This window comes from Ambystoma mexicanum, chromosome 8 (assembly GCF_040938575.1).
Source record: "Ambystoma mexicanum isolate Mex_15411 chromosome 8, UKY_AmexF1_1, whole genome shotgun sequence".
Taxonomy (NCBI): Eukaryota; Metazoa; Chordata; class Amphibia; order Caudata; family Ambystomatidae; genus Ambystoma; species Ambystoma mexicanum.
The window spans coordinates 1,256,594,548-1,256,616,660 of record NC_090929.1 but is presented as its reverse complement, the minus strand read 5'-3'; the positions used below and the strand labels follow the sequence as shown (position 1 = coordinate 1,256,616,660).

General features: G+C 47.3%; 1 protein-coding gene across 2 annotated transcripts in view; it reads left to right on the top strand.

The window, feature by feature from the left end:
* The window catches only part of MARCHF5 (membrane associated ring-CH-type finger 5), a 743,603-nt gene extending 721,923 nt beyond the window's left edge, over positions 1–21,680 (top strand). For both annotated transcript variants that reach the window (XM_069611372.1, XM_069611373.1), the window contains exon 6: positions 20,432–21,680. In XM_069611372.1, coding sequence (XP_069467473.1) covers positions 20,432–20,548 — 117 coding nt within the window. In that variant the 3' untranslated portion in view covers positions 20,549–21,680. The remainder of the gene's footprint in view (positions 1–20,431) is intronic.
* Positions 21,681–22,113: the final 433 nt, after the last annotated feature.

The following is a 22,113-nucleotide window of genomic DNA, read 5'->3' as shown; positions in this document are numbered from 1 at the left end:
TGAACAAGAAACTTCAACGAGTTTCAAGGTTTCCAAGGCACGTGTAGGCCCGAAAACTACGAGTAGGCCTCTACCCGAGAAACCATTATCGGAGGCTTTGTCCCCTGAAGATTCAGTAACCATCAGTAAGAGTATCAAGAGGATTGCTACGGCGGTGGGCCTAGTACCGGTCTCACCCACAGTTATAGGCCAATCCGCCGAAAGGTTTTCCACGGTTTTGGAAGACGATCCCGAGGACTCTTATAAAGAGAGCCAGGTGCTGCTCAGCTGGGTCATTTGGGTCATCCAAGTGGACTACGGAACAATTTGAGGGGTATATGGATCGGCTGGAGCAGGTTTTCGGGGCTTCTGATCAACCTCCGCCGAAAAAAGCTTGGGTAGACCCTAACCCTCACACACGAGTCGCCCAACACCTAGATGCTCAACACTATGTTGATTATCAAGAAGATGTCCAGAAGGACACGTATAGAGACATCTATACAGAAGAAGAGGACACTTCTTTTCTGGACAATTATGGGGAAGATCAAGGCGCAACGGACAACTGGGAGGACCCCCAGCAGGACGATCACAATTCTGATATCGTTTGCCTCGACTCTTCCCCCATCCACACCGGTTCGGCAAGCTTCCCCGGTGGACGATCAAATGGCTTTCAACAACACATTGAAAAAAGCAGCGGAATTCTTTAAAATTGCCACGCTTGAGGCATTGCCTGAACAGGATTTTGTGGAAAACATTATTAATGACAAGCCTCCAGCAAGCCAGTCTGTTCCTCTCTTGAGCTCTGTGAAGAGACGGCTGGCCCCTTCTTTACTCACACCGCTCAGACTAGGGCTGTGAATCCAAGGGTCGAAAAACTCTTTCGGCCCTCCCACACCGACCTGCTTTATATCAAAGGACATGCAATCCCGGACTCGCTGGTGGTGACCAACACTCGCAAGAGAGCAGGGGTGCCCCTTGTCACCCCTGGACAAGGAGTCCTAAAGGTTGTATGCCTTAGGCAAACGGGTCACGTCGGCGGCTCCTTATACCGTCCGGATTGCCAATAACACAACGTTACTGGCAAGCTACGTCGACGCCCAATTGAACCTACTCCAGGAAGGCCTCCAGGAGGTTCCAGAACCAACCAGAGCCAAGCTTCTCGCCATTGTTTCCGAGGGCAAACTTGCCAATCAAAATGTTGTAAAGAATAACCTGGACTCCGCAGAGACAGCAGGCAGGTCTCTCGCACAGGGTACTCTCCTAAAGACACGCGTGGCTGCGCACGTCGGGTTTCAGGCCTGAGACCCAATCATCCATACACCCATTGAAGAGGCCAACCTCTTCGGGAAGGCGGTAGACGATGCGTTGGAGACAGCCAAGAAGGAGCATGAGACTACTAAGTCGCTGCACCAGATTTCCCAAAAACCCTCTTCATAGAGGGGCAGCAATTCTCGGCGGTCCTTTCGAGGACAAGCCTGCGCCGCTCCAAATAATTTCGGCACGGGCAACTTCAATGCAAGTCAACCGGCTGCAAGCCCCACTTACTAGCTCCAGAGGGGCCAGAAGAGCGGAAAGAATAGATGCAGAGGCTCCAATTCCAGAGGTGCGTCAACCTCAGGTCAGAAATGACCACCAAGTTCAGGTCCCCTCCCATGTCTCCCCGGTCGGGGGGGCGATTAACATCTTTCCTCAAGGCATGGGAGGGGATAACTTCAGACCAGTGGGTATTAAAGACGGTCGCCCACGGTTATTGCGTGGAATTCGCACGACCCCCACAGTTCAGACCGCCGAAACATCGACGCCTTTCACCGGAACATCTGCAGATCCTGGTCCAAGAGGTGGAGGCGCTGCTGGGAAAGGACGCCATAGAAGCCGTCCCGATTCTTCAGGTAAACTAGGGTATTTATTCAATATACTTCCTTGTACCCAAAAAAGATCTCGCCATGCGTCCTGTTCTAGACCTGCGCCCGGCTAACAAGTTCATAAAGCCCCAGAAGTTTCGCATGGTAACACTTCAAGAGGTGATCCCATTGCTAAAACAAGGGGCCTTCATGACAACATTGGATATGAAAGATGCTTACTTTCATATTTCAATGCTGTCAGCGCACAGAGAATTCCTAAGGTTCGTGATTCAGGACAAACACTACCAGTTCAAGGTACTCCCCTTCAGCATAGCCTCGGCGCCAAGGGTGTTTACCAAGGTCCTGGCAGTAGCAGCAGCACACCTGCGCAGACTTTCAGTTCCAGTTTACCCTTACCTCGACGATTGGCTCATCACGGGGGACTCGTTCGACGTTTGTTTTTCGAACACCCAAAAGACAGTAGACCTACTGTTCAGCCTGGGATTTTCTATCAACGAAAAGAAATCCAGTTTAGTCCCCAGCCAAGTAAAACAGTTCCTGGGGGCTCTAATTCGCACATAAGACGGTCTAGTCTTCCCTTCCAGCGAGAGGGTTCAGAACATGCTCTCTCAAGTTCCTCAGTATGTAGCCAGTCGAGAGATGACGGTACGCAAAGCTATGCGTTTGCTAGGGATGATGGCGTCATGCATATACTTGGTCCCCCACGCACGGCTGCGCATGCGTCCCATGCAAGAGTGGCTCAACAGCCAGTGGTGTCAGGCCAGCGGACAATGGAAAGATCCGTTAGTTGTCTCGCCAGCCCTCGTTCTCTCTCTGTAGTGGTGGTCGAGGGAGAACCTCTTGAAGGGAAAAACCTTCACCACCCCTGCAGTGGAAGCCACTCTCATGACAGACGCATCTCTCACAGGGTGGGGGTCCTCACCTGCTTCGACAGCGCACGGAGCGTGGTCCCCTCAGATAGCGGCCAACCATGTAAACCTACTGGAGCTACTAGCAGTGTTGAAAGCATTGAAAGCCTTTCAGGAGCAACTGCAAGGGAAGACGGGGATGGTCCTAACCGACAGCACAACAGCAATGTATTATCTGAACAAGCATGGGGGCACTCACTCTCCAGGGCTATCCAAGCTGTCCCAAAACATCTGGATATGAGCTCTCAAACACAAGGTGTTCCTGATATCCCAACATGTTCCAGGGGAACTCAATCTTCTGGCAGACGTACTCAGCAGAGATTTTCCTCTGCCAGAAGAATACGAATGGCGTCTGCACGAAGACATTGTATCCAACGGTTTCGCAGAATGGGGGTTTCCAGAGATCGACCTATTCGCTACTCGGGAGAACGGGCAATGCCCAGATTATGCCTCCAGGTACCCCCAGAACCGATCCAAGGGGAACGGTCTCTGGATAACTTGGTCAGGGACATTTTTTACGCTCCCCCCCCCCCCCCGACTCCCCTTCTGAACAAGATAGTGCACAAGATGCACCAGGAACCAGTCACCATGTTTCTGGTGGCTCCCATGTGGGCCCGCCAACCCTGGTTTGCGCACCTGATGGAATTGTCACTCTCCCCACCAGTCAAGCTGCCCTGCCCGTACAACATGTCTCAGGACAGGGGGGAGACTCTGCACCCATGCCCACAAATCCTGAATTTAGCAGCCTGGCTCCTGAAGTTATAGAGTTTGGACATCTGCAACTCCCTCAAAGATGCATGGACATACTGAGGGAGGCAAGAAAACCTAACACACGTTATTGCTATGCCAGCAAATGGAAACGTTTTGTCATTTGGTGCAGTTCCAAAGGCGTCAATCCCAACGATTGCTCGCCTTCACACATTGTGTTATATCTAACCCATCTGTTGGACTCTGGGTTAGTCTTCAATTCCTTAAAGGTTCACCTAGCGGCGTTGTCAGCCTACACCACGTCACAGCAAAAGGTGTCGTGGTGGAAAATACCTGTGATTAAAAGCCTTTATGGAAGGGGTTAAAAGAATGTATCCCCCCATCACTCACCCAGCCCCTGGGTGGGATCTAAACGTGGTTTTAACTAGGCTCATGGGACCCCCTTTTTGAGCTTATGCATAAAGCTAGTCTGAAAGACCTGACTTACAAGACAGCCTTTCTAGTAGCTATCACTTCTATCAGAATAGTTAGCGAACTACAGGCCCTCTCGGTTTTGGACCCCTTTGTTACAGTCCACAAAGATAAGGTAGTTCTGTGCACTCATCCAAGATTTGCGCCGAAATTTATTTCAAAGTTCCATGTGAACCAGTCAATCGAACTACTCACGTTCTTCCAGGGACCTACTAACATGGCCGAAAGAAGACTTCACACACTAGATGTGCGCAGGGCAGTCATGTTCTATATGGATAGAACTAAACCACTAAGGAAAACTAAACAATTCATTGTTTCAGTGGCAGCTGGTAGAGAAGGGGACCCTGTCTCTAAATCAGCAATATCAAGGTGGATTGTCAAATGCATCACACTATGTTACACTCTTGCAAAGAGAGAACTGCCCTTCAAGCCTAGAGCACATTCTACTCGAGGCACTGGGGCATCCATAGCATTAATTGCAAATGTTCCTAGAGTCCATTTGCAAAGCGGCAACCTGGAGTTCTGTACACACCTTTACAAAACACTATTGCCTAGACACTCATTCTAGGTCTGATTCTCCGGTGGGACAAGCAGTACTAAGACATCTTTTTTCTACTGTTCCTTCTCACAACCCACCTCCAACTCCGGGTACTGCTCGTTAGTCTATGCACAGCATGTGATTCTAAGCAGATTAACAAGAATCAGAAGACATGCATTACTTACCGTAAAAGCTTTTCTGATGATTGTATCTGCTTAGATTCACATGCGCCCTCCCTGCCTCCCCGCTCGGGGTGGAAGGAACATAGACTTCTTACTACTTTCTCTCTTCATGTACTCACTCACTATAGCCTTGGGCTCCCTCATGGCAGAAAAAATACAATCGGAGGGACCTCGGTGCGTGAGGGATTTTGGGTACTACACATGTCACGATAGGGATATGCCGACGTCCCCTTTCGGTCCCCCGAAAGATATGATGCAATACTCCGCGGTTACCACTGGTTGTCGGACCATATGCACAGCATGTGAATCTAAGCAGATACAATCATCAGAAATGCTTTTACGGTAAGTAATGCATGTCATTCATGAGCATGTGAATCCATGCCAGACCCCATGCTGGAGAAGGAACAAGTTACTTACCTGTAACTGTTGTTCTCCAGCATGGGTCTGGCATGGATTCACATGCAAACCCTCCCTCCTGCCCCTCTAATGCTCTTCATTTGGTCATACTGCCACTTTGCGTGCTACCAAATCTGAAAATGGCTGCCAGAGGCGGGGCTTAGGGAGAGGGCAGTCATTGGCTTGGGGCAGTATGACCCAGAGACCAGTGATTGGTTACTACTGAGAAAGACAGATCAGAAACGAAACTGATAGTGATTTTTTCTTTACCGAGGATTCCCAGCCTGACGACGGAGAATATTAATGAGTATGTGAATCCATGCCAGACCCATGCTGGAGAACAACAGTTACAGGTAAGTAACTTGTTCCTTGACCATAACGTCCCTTTAACAAAGTTTTTTCATTGAATTTCATGTGTTTTTACCAGTGCGTGCCATTTTCCTACAACTTACTAATATGATACTTACCCAATATAGCAATATTTGTGTCCAATTTACAAAGTGTCACCTTAAAACTCTGCCATTTCCCACCAAAATCATTTTTAACACTTGTATTCACTTTTTGCAACTATTTCAACTAGTTTTGCATCCGTGGACGTCTACGAACATCTGACTTCATTGCGAACTTTCCGGACAGTGCCACATGACCATACGCTGGCGCGTGGCATGACGACGTGTCTGAGAACCAGTCCACACTTCACGATAAGATCTGTGCTTCGCGGACAGTTCGGAACTGCATTTTCTACTGATCTAGGAACTTTCAACTTCAAAATTTCCCTTGCACAGCTCCAACACCTATTCCTACTCATTATCCATTAGCAATCTAGTACACAGTACATACTTTTAGCAAAACTGCTATTTATCTTAACATGGCATCAGCTGTTGCCATCCCTCCTCCCCAAGAGTCACCACCACTGCTTTAATCAAGGAGCATGAGAAGCACTGCCCCCTACCTTAGAAATAAAACATGCTCAACATTTTCCCCTGTCCACCTACCCCTCCATATTAGTGTTTGGTGCCTCTTCCCTCATTTCCTCCCCACATTTCGTTCTTGGCTGTCCTGCCAAAAAAAAAAATACATCCAAAAACAACAAAGAAATGTTCCTTTCGGAACCACCTTTCACAGATAGAACTACAAAAAAAAAATGTATAGACTCCATGTACTTTATATTTCTCAGTAAAGTACTAAGATTTTCCAACATTTCCATTTGCATTTTGTGTTATGGTAATGGGAATTTTGTGGCGTTCATCCTCCGTTCCAGGGCTGGAACGGTGGATACCGGCCCGGCAGCCCAAGTTATCAGCCCAAGCAAAGCAAGGGTGGATAATGAGGTCTCTGGACCATTATCCCCCAATTCCAGCCCCTCTAATGAGGGATGAAGGCCATTAGCACCCTAGGTTCCCAAAGCGGGAACCCGGGGTGCTGAAAAAAAGGATTTTGAGTCTAGGAAGGAAAATTCTTTTCCAAGATGGCCACCAGCGAAAGGGAAGGCAGGGTTCCATATAGGGCCCCTCTTAGCTTTCCATGGAAACCTGTAGAAGGCGAAAAGAGAACCCTATGACCTTATTACCACGAGCACATTTTTCTTCCCTTTCAAATCTATCCCAATTTTGTCCCTCGTGGTCATGGCCAGTGGCCAGATTGTCCGGATCATGACCTTATTCCATGACGTGGACAATCTGGCCACTGCCCATGGCCACAGGCTACACCTCAGTCACCAAAGATACCACTATTTTTTTGTACCTACATTATGACACTTGTCAAAAAATAAAACGCGGGCACATTTGCAAAACCATGCTTTCAGGTCCTTGCCAATGCTCCTTACACAAGTTTGCTGGAAATCCACCCATGTTTTATTTTTTCAAAAGTGTCAAATGTATGCACATACAGTAGTAATATAACCTAGCCCCCACTTAACAAAATCCATTCAGACTTTACGAAAACATGTATTTCGAGGGGATTGGGTCCTCCGACGTATTCCATATCTATGACATGTAATCACCACAGCTGTGCTGCTTCGGAAACTTTTTTCGGCGTCCTGCGTCAATGACGTCGATGCGCCGTCGTCGAGGACCTCCTCCGACGTCATCCGATGTGATAAGTAGGACGCACGACGCCCGTAGCCTCAGTTCCATTTTTTCCGCGAACGTGTTGCTTTGTGAATCTCGGTTAACGCCTCGACTCTTTGGAGTTCTGTTCTTCTCGGTTCTTCGAACCTGTTCGTTTTGTGAAAATCCTTCGTGTGAAGATGTCTTCTACTTTGTCTTCGACCCCGCGTCCGGGTTTCAAGAAGTGCGGGGAGTGTGGGTCCAAGATGTCGGTGACGGACTCGCACGACGCCTGCCTCTGGTGCCTCGGGGAGGCCCACGACACGGATGACTGTATCGACTGCCAGTCGCTCACGTCCAAAGCCTTACGCGAACGTAAGAAGTTGTCGGTAGGTCGGGTGTCCAAGCCCCGGAAGTCGAAGTCTGCGGGGCTTTCGACGGATGATTCGAGGGGTCATCGTCGGAAGTCTCGTGGGTCTCCTTCTAGGAGTCGGTCTCGCCACTCCTCAGCCTCTTCGAGGCATTCTCGGAAGCGCCGACACCGGTCGTCTTCCAGGTCCTCTTCGGAGGACTCTGCCCGGCACGTCGCTTACCCCACCAGCCGTGCGACGCCGGAGGAATGGGCTTCCTTCGGGAACAAAATGCTGGCGATTCTTGAGTCGCAGGGTACTAAGCCGTCCGCGCCCCCGAGTGGGGTCGGTCGTGAGAGGTCGAGAGACACCGCTCGCAAGAGTGGTCGGCACGAGTCACGAGAGAGGTCCCGTTCGGACAAGGAGACTCGTTCTCGACGTACCCGTTCCAGGTCCCGGTCCTCTACGCGTTCGAGACCGTGTGCACCTGTGAGGTCTTCGAGGAAGACATCGACGTCTGAGGCGTCGAGGGCGTCGACAGGCTTTCTCGAGGCTCCGGCTCCGAGGAAGTCGGCAAAGCCGTCGACGCTCAGGTCGTCGAGGGACACGCTCGGGGCTCCGGCTTCGAGGGCTGTGTCGACGCCGCCGATGCTGGCGGCGCTGCAACTGACGTCCACGCCGATTTCGTCGACGCCGATCCTCTCGACGCCGATGCCTGTTCTCTCGGCGCCGATTCGCTCGACGCCATCGACGCCTTTCGTGTCGGAGGTACCCCGTGGCACGGGGGAACCCCCTAGGAAGGCTCTGGTTAAGAGCAAGCACTCTCGGGTGCCTTCTTTTCGCCACCTGGATTCTGATGGCCTGGTTCCTAGTCAGGTTCCAGATGAAATTGTCTCGGGCCATAGTCAGTTTGACGATTTGAGGCAGTCACTGCATGATGCCAGTGGACTGGACACCTCTCCGGAGGCGGAGTTTTGTAGGTCTGAGCCTGGCTCTCATGCCGATTCCTCGTACCGGCGCCTTATGGCTAGGGTTTCAGAGTACTTGGGATGGTCTGCTCCCTCAGGGGAGTTTTTGCAGGATGATCTGACGGACATCCTTGATGTTGGTCCCCCAACTGACCCGGTACTGCAGTTCCATATGGCTTTACAGAGAAGGGTAGCGGCAGCTTGGACTGCTCCGGAGAGTCTCCCGGTGGTGGGCAGATCCTTGTCGCGAAAATACCGTCCAGCCAGTAGCGACCCCTGCTACTTGACCAGGCACCCCACTCCGGAGAGTTTGGTGGTGCAGGCGGCCACGGCCCCGGCAAAGCAGGCATCGTACCCTACCATCCCTCCTGATAGGGACGACAAACGTTTTGATGGCTGGGCGAAGAAAGTGTTTTCTTCTGGTGGTATGGCGCTTCAGGCGGCCAACTCCATTTGTGCCTTGTCTCGTTTCACACACACTCTGTGGAACTGTGTTGCGTTAGCGGCTGAACATATTCCTGAAGGGGACGAACGGGATGGTTTCCTTGCTATGGTCCAGGATGGTAAGGATGCCATGTGTGAGTCCGTTCAGTCGGGTTTGGACTTAGCTGAATGCATCAGTAGGTCCATATCGGCGAGCACCGTGATACGCAGGTTTGCGTGGTTGCGGAAGTCGGGGTTTGCTCCTGATGTGCAGTCCCGGTTCCTCAACATGCCCTTTGACGGTGAACACCTTTTTGGCAGCAAGGCTGACGAGAGCCTTGAGAGGTTGCAGACCTCAAAAGCTGCAGCGAAGTCGTTGGGCGCTGCAGTTCGCCAACCTCCGCCTTTTCGTCCTAGGGGACAGCAGTGGAGGGGTGGTTCCTTTCGCTATTACTCGTCCTTCAGTAAAGCGAGAGGAGCTGGCAGTCAAAGAGGCCAACGCAGGGGTACCAGAGGTGGACGACAGGGTACCCGTGGTGCCAAGGCCGCTCGGGCAGTTGCCTCTTTGCCCTCAGGTAACGCCGCAGCCGCTCCCACTCAATCATGAGGCCATGTCCCATGGTTCGCCGGTTGGGGGAAGGCTGGCGCAGCATCTTGTAGAGTGGCAAGCCATTACTTCAGATGTGTGGGTTCTGGAGATCATAACCCACGGCTACTGTCTTCCCTTTCGGCACAGGCCTCGCGACAATCCACTGGGGAACCTCTCTTTGCAGAGTCCGGATCCGCTCCTTGCGCAGGAAATTCAAGCCCTGCTGGAGAAAGGCGCCATAGAACTGGTGCCTGTAGCGGAGAGGAACAAGGGATGGTATTCCCCTTATTTTTTGATTTCGAAGAAAGACTGGGGATTGAGACCCATCATGGACTTGCGCGGTTTGAACAAACTCCTCAGGAAGGACAAGTTCAAGATGGTTACTCTCACTCAAGTCCTCCAGGCCCTTCAGCTTCAGGACTGGTTGGTGTCACTCGACCTCAAGGATGCTTACTTCCATGTGCCGATCCATCCCAAGCACAAGAAGTACCTGAGGTTCGCGGTTGGCGACTCGCACTCTCAGTTTCGGGTCCTGCCGTTCGGATTGACCTCCGCCCCGAGGGTTTTCACCAAGCTCATGGTGGTGGTGGCAGCGCATCTCAGGCAAGGGGGGATTCACGTCTACCCCTACCTGGACGATTGGTTGATCAGGGGGAGCTCTCCCGAGCAAGTCCTGGATCATCTGTCCGTCACCTGCCACTCCCTTCACAGGCTGGGCTTCTCCCTCAATTTAAAGAAGTCCCATTTGACGCCAACACAGCGGCTCCAGTACATCGGAGCAGTGCTCGACACTTCCCTGGGGCAGTGTTTTCCTCCCCAGGTGAGGGCTCTTCACATTCAGCAGATGGTGCACAAGTTTCAGCATGCCCAGACGCTCCCAGCGTTCGAGTTCTTGAGGTTGCTCGGCCTCATGGCATCCTGCATTCTTCTGGTGCCAGAGGCTCGCCTGCGGATGAGATCTTTGCAGTGGGCACTCAAGAAGCAATGGTCGCAGTCCTCCGGCAGGATGTCGGACCCGGTTCGGGTGCCGCCCTCGGTCGCCCGGGACCTTCTGTGGTGGGCCGTCGAAGGCAACTTGATGAAGGGGGCTCCATTTTGGCTTCCCTGGCTGGAGGTGACGATCGTGGCGGATGCATCCCTCACGGGATGGGGAGCTCATGCCAACGGGCCGACAGTCAGCGGTCGTTGGTCTCTGTCGGAGTCAGACTCCATATCAATCTGTTGGAGCTGAGGGCCGTCAGGCTAGCCCTGAAGGCTTTTCTGCCGACTGTGCTAGGAAAGAGTGTCCTGATCCTGACGGACAACACAGTGGCCATGTACTACCTCAACAAAAAGGGGGGGGCAGGGTCACTTCCTCTGTGCAGGGAGGCGATGCAGCTCGAGTTCTGGGCCATCCAGCAGGAAGTTTCGATCTCGGCAGTTCATCTGGCTGGAGACGAAAACGTGACGGCGGACGCTCTGAGCAGGCAGAGCGCGATCTCTCACGAGTGGGAGTTGGCTCAAGAGATTCTCCTGGAGATCTTGGCCCTTTGGGGGACCCCTCAAGTGGATCTCTTCGCCTCCAGTGTCAACCGGAAGTGCGAAAGGTTTTGCTAGTGGGAATTTCCTCCAAAAGGAGCCTTAGGAGACGCGTTTGTGGTGGAGTGGTCATTCCCGCTGCTGTACGCGTTTCCTCCAGTCCCCGTCATCCCGCAAGTGCTGCGGAGGTTACGGAAGTTCGGTTCCCGGATGATCCTCATTGCTCCGGCGTGGGCTCGGAGGACGTGGTACCCGGACCTTCTCGACTTGTCCATCTGCCCTCCACGTCGTCTTCCCTACCGAGACGATCTGCTCTCACGGGAGGGGGGTCAGGTTCTTCATCCAGAGGTCAGATCCCTCAACCTTCACGCTTGGCTTCTGAAAGGTTGAGGTATAAGGATTGGGACCTCCCTGAAGACGTGATGGAGGTGTTGCTTTCGGCCCGAAGGCCAGCAACAAAGTCTCTGTACCGTTGGCGTAAGTTCTGCGACTGGTGCAGAGTTCAGAATGTGGATCCTTTTGCATGTGACATCCCCATGGTTCTGTCCTTTTTACTTTCTTTGGCCCACAGGGGCTTGCAAGTGGGTACCACTAAAGGTTACCTGGCGGCGCTGTCCATCTTTAAGCGCTCGTCTGAAGAGTGTTCTTACTTTAAAATCCCTTTTAATTTCACAGTTTCTGAAAGGGCTCACTAATGTGTTCCCTCCGTCACCTTTCCTGGTGCCCGGTTGGGATTTAAACCTTGTTCTTAAAGTTTCTTATGGGTGCTCCGTTTGAGCCTTTACATTCTTGCCCTTTGAGGCTGTTAACTCTGAAAACTGTGTTTTTAGTTGCGGTTACTTCCGCTCGCAGAGTGAGTGAGTTACAGGCACTTTCAGTTAAGCCACCCTTCACTGTATTTCACAAGGACAGGGTTGTCCTTAGAGTTCGTCCTTCTTTTCTTCCGAAGGTAGTGACGGAATTTCTTTTGGCCCAGAAGGTTGTTCTTCCGGCATTCTATCCTCTTCCGCATCCTGGTAAGGAAGAGGAAAGGCTCCATAGGCTTGATCCTAGGAGAGCTTTAAGCTTTTATGTTTCACGCATGTCCCGGGTCAGAGTGGACGATCAACTCTTTATTGGTTACGCTGGAAAGCGTTTGGGGCAAGCTGTGACGAAACAGACTTTGTCTCGCTGGATTATTTTAGCCATCTCGGAGTGTTACCGCTTGGCGGGTAAGGACCCACCGGCTGGCTTGCGGGCCCATTCTACCAAGGGTATGGCTGCATCTACTGCCCTGCAGAGGGGTGTTCCTATTCGCAACATCTGTGATGCAGCCACCTGGGCTTCAGTACATACATTTGTACGTCACTATTCCCTCGATTCCATCCGAGGACAGGATCTGGCCTTTGGCAAGGCGGTCCTTTGCTCTGCTATTTGATTAGCTATTCTAAATTTTGATTCTAATTTCTTTCCCTCCTCCTTGCTCTGGTACTGCTTTGAGAGTCTGTCATAGATATGGAATACGTGCGTCCTACTTATCACATCGGATGACGTCGGAGGAGGTCCTCGACGACAGCGCATCGACGTCATCGACGCAGACGCCGAAAAAAGTTTCCGAAGCAGCACAGCTGTGGTGATTACATGTCATAGATATGGAATACATCGTCGGACCATCCCATCGAAAGAACGTTACCAGGTAAGAAAGTAACTTGTTCATCTAGATCTGTAATCTTTTTGCAAACCTTTGTATAGATTGGTCAAATGTCACCACATTTATAATCCCTTACAATATTTTGGGATCCCCCCCTCTAATTTTGCCCCCTTTTGACAAAATCCCACCAAACTTCAAAAATATTTATATCCATATGTATTATCAGTTTGCCAAATTAAGTCTACATTCGTCAAATGGCACCTCATTTATAAGCCTTTACATAATTTTGGGACCCCCCCCTCTAGTTATGCCCCCTCTTGACAGAATCCAATCCCACCAAACTTTGCAAACTCATTCCGGATCAGGTCAGGAATAGAATTGCAATATTTCATGCATTTTCATTAAGTAGCGCCAAAGTTATAAGCCATCTAAAAACTGGCCCAAAACATCTGAAGTGTCCCCGAACTTCTCAGCACTGTTCGCGAACATCCGAACTGTGCGCAGACTTTCGCTGCGAAAACCACCCGTTATTTTGCTTCTTGCAGCCATATTCCATCCCATCCTCCTCACCCCTCACCAGAGATTATTTGATAAATTTGACAAGTGCAATGTTGTGTTTTTTAATCTGTTTTTACCGCAATGTCTGCGGACACCGACCAATGTCCGTGAATCCAAGATGGCAGGCGTTTCCAAAAATCTGACACATCTCACGCTTCACCCCAGCCTATCACCGAACACGTCACATGTCCGCGGACATGATGCAAGCCAATTAGCCAATTGGTGTCCTGTCCGCGGAGTGAGCAGGGAATTGTGTCTGCAGAGCGGACGTAGATATCACTAATTTTAGGACACCTACTTTTTGTTCGTTTTAAAAAAGACTGGATGGGTTTCCACCAAATTTACAAAAGCACGCTTTCGGGACCAAGCCACAGATCCTGCCGCGAATTTGGTGCAAATCCGTACAGCGGTTTGAGCTGTAGGCGTGAGCAAAGTTTTTTTCCCCATTCACTCTATGGGAAAAAATACATTTTGGGACCCCCCAATAACTTTGCCCCCCCCCCCCGGACCAAACCTCATCAAACTTTGCAAAAAAGATTCATAGTGGGCCATATACTTTGTTTGCAAGGTTTGGTGAGGATTCGTCCAGGGGGAGCGAAGTTATAAGCCGCCCAAAAAGTGCTCTTCCTGTGGGATTAGCAACTTAACCATTACTACATGGCTGCTACTGCAGGCCATGTTATATGCTACGTCAAAGACGAGCATGGCACCAAGGCGAAACTTTGCCTGCCCTAGAGCCCACGTCATAAGCCTAAGACTACTCAAGAGTCTTCCAGTACTCGACGAGACGAGAAATCGTTAAAGAAAACATTGAGTTGAGGCCCAAGTCCCTTGAAGCACAAGACAAAAGTCAAGCCGTCGACGCCATTGATGTCGACACCATCGCTTTCTAAGTTGATACAAAAACATTTACGCTGATTGTATGTTCAATGCCTTTACCTCAGAAAAGCCAGGAAAAGGTTTTTAAACAATTACCTAAAAAGGATTTTTTTCAGACCTTGACTTCAATATATGAGGGAAATGAAACCTCTGATGCCCCTCCATGTGATCTCTAATTGAAAGCACTCAGTATTCAAAAGAATACTAATATACCTGAATGCTTTATTTCGGCAGAGACCAGGGTTCGAGAACTACATGACACCCTAGAGACAGCTAGTGGGGTAGACCCCTCCCCAGAACTAGATTTTGGGAAACGGGACTCTGCTGATCATGCAGATGAATTCTACGGAAGCCTAATGCCCAGAGTGGTGGAATTCTTGGGCTGTAGTAGTCTGGCTCCTGATTGGAACGATCAAGGGTTATCGATCATTGCTTTCCATATTCAAGTGCACCTCAGAAGAGGCTTCCTACTTAATACCCCCTTAATTCAATTTCTTAAAGGACGCTCAAACATGTTTCCTCTTACACCATTCCAAATACCAACTTGGGAGCTTAACTTGGTTTTAAAGTTTATAGCGTGCACTTCTTTTCGAGCCACTCCATTCCTGCCCTTTAAGGCTGCTAACTTACAAAACCATTTTGTTAGTAGTGATGACATCAGCCCGGAGGGTGAGTTAGTTGCATGCATTATCCTGTAAATCTCGGTTAACCACTTTATAGAAGGATAAGGTTGTCCTTAAAGTCCAACCCTCTTTTCTACTGAAGACTGTCGGATTAGCATTTAGCACAGAAAATTGTGCTTCCGGCCTTCTATCCTCCACCTCATCCTGGCAAGTAAGAGGAAAGATTCTTTAGATTCGATCTGAGGAGAGCTCCAAGCTTTTATATTTCAAGGATGGCAAAGATGTGACAGCACAACCAACTTTTAATTGGATATAATGGACATAAACTATCTATCAGTCACCAAACAGACCCTAGCCAGATGGATCTTACTGGCTATTTCGGAGTGCTACAGGCTAGCTGGGAAAGACCCCCCATCCCCTCCCTCAGAAGGTTTAAGGTTTCATTCCACTAGGGGCATGGAAACTTCCTCTGCCCTTCAGAGGGGAGTTTCGATAAAGGACATCTGCAAAGCAGCTACCTGGTCCACCTTCCACACGTTCACTAAACATTACTTTTTAGACACTTCTAGCAATGAAGGAAGATTTGGGAAGGCAGTTCTATGCTCCATTCAGGATAAAACAATAACTCTCAGTTCTTACTCCCTCCTCCAAAAGAACCTAATACTGCTTTGGGAGTCTATCATAAAATGAGGAATACGTGGGAGGACACAATCCATTTGAAGAACATCACTTACCCCTGGTAACATTCTTTCGACTGGCTGTTCCTCCCACATATTCCTCATCGCCCTCCCAACCTACACCACTGTAGAATTTCCGGGCTTTGGACTTTGTACTCTTTTAATGTCTGATAATTTAAAGAGGCACTTATCAAGGTGGGCAATTCTGCATGTGGTGCCGAATAAACAGAACTGAAGCCAACGGGCGCTGCGTGTGGTATATGACAGCCGAGATGGAAGCCCTCGAGGGACATCGAGTCGACCGTCTCGACGCACATCGCCCTCTGCGAGAGAAAACATTTCCAAAGCAGCTGAAGCTGGAAATGAAGATATCATAAGATGAGGAATTCGTGGGCGGAACATCCAGTCGAAAGAATGTTACCAGAGTTAAGTTACTTGTCCACCTTCCCTTCCCATTTATCGCAGTGCTGCCTTTTTTCTTCACTGTGGAAAATGCACCTTTTAAATGTTGCCCTTCTTGAGGTTGAAAATATCCCTTGAAAGACATGCATTGCAAGCTTTTCAGACCCAAGATCCTAAAAGATCAACTTACAAAACGTTGGCCACTTACGCCATGCAGGCCGAGGCCTCCATAGATGTGGTGGGTGAATCTGATGACTGCAGACCATCTAGCAGGTGCGAGCCCCTACCTCCAATAAGCAGGCCAGTGGTTCTGCCACAGAGAAGACACCCGGCGGAAAGAGCAAACACATTTAAAAAAAACACTAAACACAACCCCAAGCTGAACACAGATGGCCGTTCACGGCCATGCAGTTTTCAAGGAGAAAGTTCAGTGTGAAACCCCTCTGAGCTCTTGCGCTCACCTCATGACAAATCTCTTAAACAGGCACCGAGTATGCCCATTTCGGACACTGTGCCCAAAAAGGCCATCCTTTCACGCTGAGGGACACGCGTCAAACTAAAAATCTTTGCTCCCTTCAAACGTGTCGAAAATGCAGCAACTAATTAAAAAAACACGTTGCAAAAAAATGCTGCTTAAAGTTAAAGCGTAGAAATCCTCTAGTCTTTCGACTGACAAAACATTAAAGTCAAGTTCAACACAACAGACTGTCCCTGAGGATACACTTTCAGGGGCTTTACACCATAAGAGGCAGACTCCCTTTCAGGAACCCTCTCACCCTACACTATTTCCTTTCCCAAAGTCCACAGAAGGGATACCAGAAGGTTTATACAGTGTAATGAGAAGAATCGGCATCTAGAGGAGTTCAGGCACCCTCAAGGTACTGTTCAGGGTGGAGGGGGAACTAGTGGGGAACCACCTTCAAAGGTGTTCAGATTGGACAGCTCCCAACCCAGCACTTCCACTCAAACACGTTTCACTACACACAGTGACAACCTCTCTCAGGACCTGTATATTGTTCCTTCCGACTCGCAGGATCACAATATGACCAATACAATCAAGATCAATTTCATGACGATGACCCTGACGTTTACATCATGCCATCCCACGGACAACCAAGATCAACCAGTGGCTGACTTCCCCCCATAGACCACCAGCTCCAATACAATGAGCTGCTACTGAAAGCTGCACAACGTTTTAAGATGGAGACACAAGAGGTCCAACATGACAGACTTTCTGTTCAAACACAGACATTATATGTATTTGATTGAGAGTAGGATTAATGGTATTAGCAGTTTGAATTTCCACATACCTCTTGATAAAATGGGGACTGCACTACATATTTATGTGTCATTATTAAGTTTCCATTCATACGAATATTGTGCGTTATTGACACTGGGGGTTCCTACCGCATTGATACACCACCAGCCATGCATACATTCGTATGAGTTGAATAAACTATGCATTGGTAGGTCTCATCAACATGGCAACACTTTAGCTACTCTCCTTGGTTCGCCAGCATTTTTCTGCGTGCATCGTTTTGCATAAGACACGGGCATCATGATGTCATTGTGCACATCTGCGTGTGATGTCATGCCGCCGGCGTTAGAAGGAAGTTGAGATGGAGAGTTAAGAGTGTAGCACGTTGAAGGATACTTGGCCTTATTATAACGAGTGACTGGCAACTCGGTGCAGATTTTGACAGATGGCAAACCGGCTATGGGGAGACACAGGTAGACCCTAATAAATATGTTTTCTTTGTGTGTTTTTTTACTGTCGGATTTAATTGGTTCTTGGATACTGATACTTCCATTTTGAAATTCAACTCAATCTGTAACCAGGGTTGGGTTAGTTCAAAAACTCGGATATTGTCTAACATATATTCCATTATACTAGAAATTCTGGGATATTACACACACATGTGCCACTATTCTCTTTCAATTTATTTCAGCTATTGGAACAAGTATGTGATTGCTAAGGTAAACCGAGGATGTATTTAGAAGAGATTGTATCAACACTGACTGCATGAATTACATTATGTGCTTATTTGTAATGTTTCTATTTGTTTATATGTTTTAATAAGCTCTCGTACCCCTATGGGGGTTAGAATATTGTGTGATCTTTTTGAAATGTATTTGGTGTAGATGCGCTTGTGGTTGTTTTAAAGATAGTGTTTAGCCTTGAAGACGGATTTGCATGTGAAATGCGTTGGCTAGAAAACACAAGGCCTATTTGTTAATTGCCTTTTATGGAGCAATAAAAGACCGTCATGAAGGATTAAGGACTTCAAAAATCATTTAATACATCTGCTATTTACTGACCGAACAATATTTGTAACCCGTTGCTAGGGGACATAATGGAGAGCACTTTGGTTGGCTCAAAGGGAACGCTGGACCTTTTTTGTTGTATATGATTGATACCCTTGTGCCATATGGCTTTTGACCAAAGTGTTCCTTAAATTTGATCACCAGAAGAATTACTGTTGTACGATATTTGTAATACGTGGTGCCCACCCTAAGCCCACTTTAAAGACTTTTTGGATGACATTCTGGGGGCCAAAAGATCAGTAATCCAATGTATCCCTATTCTACAATCAGTGCAGAGATGCATCCAGCCATCCCTACTGAAGCTTAACCTTACAAGAGTGGTTACCCCATGCATCGAGAAAATATTCAAGCCGGTACCAACAGACCCCCTTTACATTAGAGGTGAACTAAAACCTGACTCTATAGTTACAACAACAAGAAAGAGGGCAGGCCCACCCCTAGCTTCCACTGAGGAGCGTCCAGACAAGGAGAGTAAACAAATCTACACACTCAGCTGGAAATTTGCATCCACCACTGCATATCAAACAAGAATTGCAAATAACACCACACTACGGGGCAGTTATAGCTGCCATGTGTGGGATTCTCGCCAACAGCAAATCGATGCCCTCCCTGATCCCCTTAAGTCTTAGCTTTCTAAAACCCTCACCAGAGGCAAACAGGTTGCAAACTGCATCATAAAGAAAAATCTGGATGCAGCAGATGATGCTAGACGCAATATAGTGGAGGGCACTGTAGGGGAGGCATGGTATCGCAAGTATGACGGACACAATAGGTACAGTTTGTAAAAACCTTTATTGAGGTTTCTGGGGTAGGTAAACTTCTATTCTGCCCTAGAATTAAGATGGGAGTAGTCTCAGCCATCAAACGATAAACAAAACAGACCTAGTAGCGTCCGTCAAATCAAAATGGTCTATGCTAACAAAACCTAATGCATGCCCAATCTCTTGTACAACCAAGTGTATAAAGGGGAAATGTATGCAAAGGAAACACCAGTGTTCGAAATGATAAAGCTAGCTGAATCAACTCTCCTCCCCACGTTGGACCACACGGAATAAGGCGGTCCTTTTAGACAGGACGACACACTCTGGCTTGGGTTCTCAGTACCATAAACAGTTCAAAACGTGGATTGAGGCCCGCCTTGCCTTCCACGTTTTAATTCTTTCTACTTCCAAATAATGTTTCAACAAAAGGTTCACGTTGTTCCCCCTCTGTCGGGCTCAGACCTTGCGCCGGTCCCCCTCTGTCGGAATTAGACCTTTAATAACAAAGTTCAAAAATACTAGCAAGGGGGCTCCCTTCCCCACACTTTTTACCCTTCAGGTCTCCCTCAGTCAGACTCAGACCGCTTTTGGATGTCAGACCTTGGATTGTGCAAACTTGGGGCTCCGCAGAATGGATCGAACTTAAGGGGGAGCTCTCAGACTCATGGTCATGCGTGTCCTGATGACACCTGGTTGAAAATGTGATACCGTCCTTTGCTGGAACTTGGAGGAGGCAGTTACACTTTGCTGCACAGAAGGGTAAAAGAAAAAAAAAAGCTAACCAGAAAATAAACCAATTGGCAATTCCTGTATGTCTGTGTAGCGGGCAACAGTGTGGGAAATGTGGAAACTAGAAAAGATCACAGCATCAAATATGAATAAATACCCCCTGCTTTCTGAAGAACTGAGGGACCTTCCAAGAGTATATGGAAAGGTAAAGTTTACTCTTAAAATATTGCACTGGAGGTAATAACATTGCAGGCGACCCTTGAGGAGGATCATTCTGCCTGAGAACATCCATATTCTTCATCCATTTACAGGGTTTCGAAATGGAGGGGAGCTGGGAACTATTTGGTGTCTGCTTGTAGCCTAGAAGAGCCTGGTTTGCTTGACACCAAAAGCGACAGGAGCTACTTTTGGCTCCCTTGGCTAACTAATTCAGAACACACCTCTATGTGAATGTAACTCTGCGCGTTTGGGACAATCTGTAAATAAACATTAGGACACATCTATATAGCATTTAAAGCATTGGGGGTCATAAATAATGGACACATTGATATTTGTGCAACTTTTGTTCAGGTTAGATTTGCTGAATGATATGCTGAATGAAACTGGCTCCGTGTTCCTGGCCACTGGTAACTCATGCTTATCCAGTCTTAAATTCGATCCCTGCATGAATGTTCCTTGGTAGATGCTGGTCCGATTTTAGTTCACTACTGTTGCATGCATATATTTTGTAGGTACTTTGATGTTTTAATTTCTTTTTTAATGTGTAATTTAGCTGATTAAGCAAGCAACAGTTCAGTATTTAGGAATGTATTCTAGTTTTCCCCTATACAATACGTCCGTGTGAAGTACAAAGTTACATTTTGTGTATTTTGTTCACTTTTCGATACATTTGTGATTTTCCTTCCAGGGTGGAATAGCTTTTGTCGCCATCAAAGGAGCTTTTAAGGTGTACTTCAAACAGCAGCAATATTTGCGCCAAGCTCATCGTAAAATTTTAAATTACCCCGAACAAGAAGAAGCATAAGGATAGTAATTCCATTTGTTGTACAGTCTCCTCGAACAGGTTCCGTTGTGTTGAACTGAATCCATCATTCGTGCACAATCCGGCATTGGGGAATGCATGTGAAACTGCTGCTTCCAGGATTTTTTAAAAACCTAATAAAGCACTTTCTTCTGGCTGGATGAATCCTCTCCGTGATCACTGAACCCCAAGGATATGATTTGTTTGTGTTTGTTTATGTATCTCCCTTTTAGCAGTTAAATGGACAATGTAAATAGCATGATATGTGCCGAGTTTTTTTTCTCACCAGGATACACGATTGTAAAAAGGAAAACAAGTTTTCTCAATTGTTTGCCGTATACGGACTGTTCTATTCAACTGCCTTTTGTACATTAAATATATGCACAATATTTTCATATGGAGACCATCAGTTCCAGTCTGTAAACAATGAGGGCTTTTTAAAGATATTTTAATCATTTTTTTGTAAGAAAAAAAGGTTTGCCAAGTTTAAAATCTATGTTCAACAAGTATGGATTGTTGTGACTGTCGTAGCCAATCGAAAGGTGACCTCCACCTCCTCCCTATGTACCATTAAATAGTTTTGTAATGGGTACCAAGACTGTTGCACACTGTGTGGTATAGAGAGAAAGCACAATTTATCTAGTTGCTTTCAGGTATTTATTACACGTGTCAGTGCAAAGAAATTACTTTACAAGGACAACAACAAAAAACATACTGCTCTAGCTAAAACATAGCTAATTATAAACTTGCCTAGAGAGTAATTAGTTTAAAGGCAAACTTTGATGTGGCTTCATGCCACAAGTGAATAGGGTGTGGAGTATATAATTGTGTGCAATAATGTTAATTTTAAGGATTTGTTAAATAATAAGGTACACTACCTTTTTGAAAGTATTTCTGTTTAAATGATCGAGAGAAGTTTTGCGAATACAAATGGGAAAATGCAGTGTAGTTACGCCAACAAAGTACTCTGATGCTGACTTTATTATGAAATAATACATGTAACTGACTTTTTATATTGTGGCAACAATTATTGACATTTGAATTATAATTGCCTTATACAATACTATCTGTTGATTGGATACTGTATTTATTCATTTGATGGTTGATTTGTAATAAAATAACTGTGTAGAACTTACTTTTGTCAAGTACTTTTACTGCAGGTATTTGTTCTTTAAAAGCAATGAGTGTTTGTGTTTCTCTTTGTGTTGGGTAAGTGGGTTTAGAAAATTAATCTTGCATGCACTTACTGATTGTAGAAGTTTGTGTTTTGTTAAAACAAATTGTGTGCTTCACATTGGAAATCATAAGAACTTAAGCTTTGTTAAAATGGACTTGGGATAAGAGTTAGCACGTCAAAGTTCCTTCAAAACATTTTGACAAAGTTACACAATATCGGACAGTTTATTTGTGAAATAATGATGCAGCAAATATCCAAGAAACCAAACTTTTTATTGAATCCTACTTTGATTAACTTTGCACCAATTGTGAGCTTTGATAGTGCTAATAAATTACTTGCCAAGTAGCGAGCAAACTGTACCAGGTACATGCTAGATCTATGTGCTGGTTTA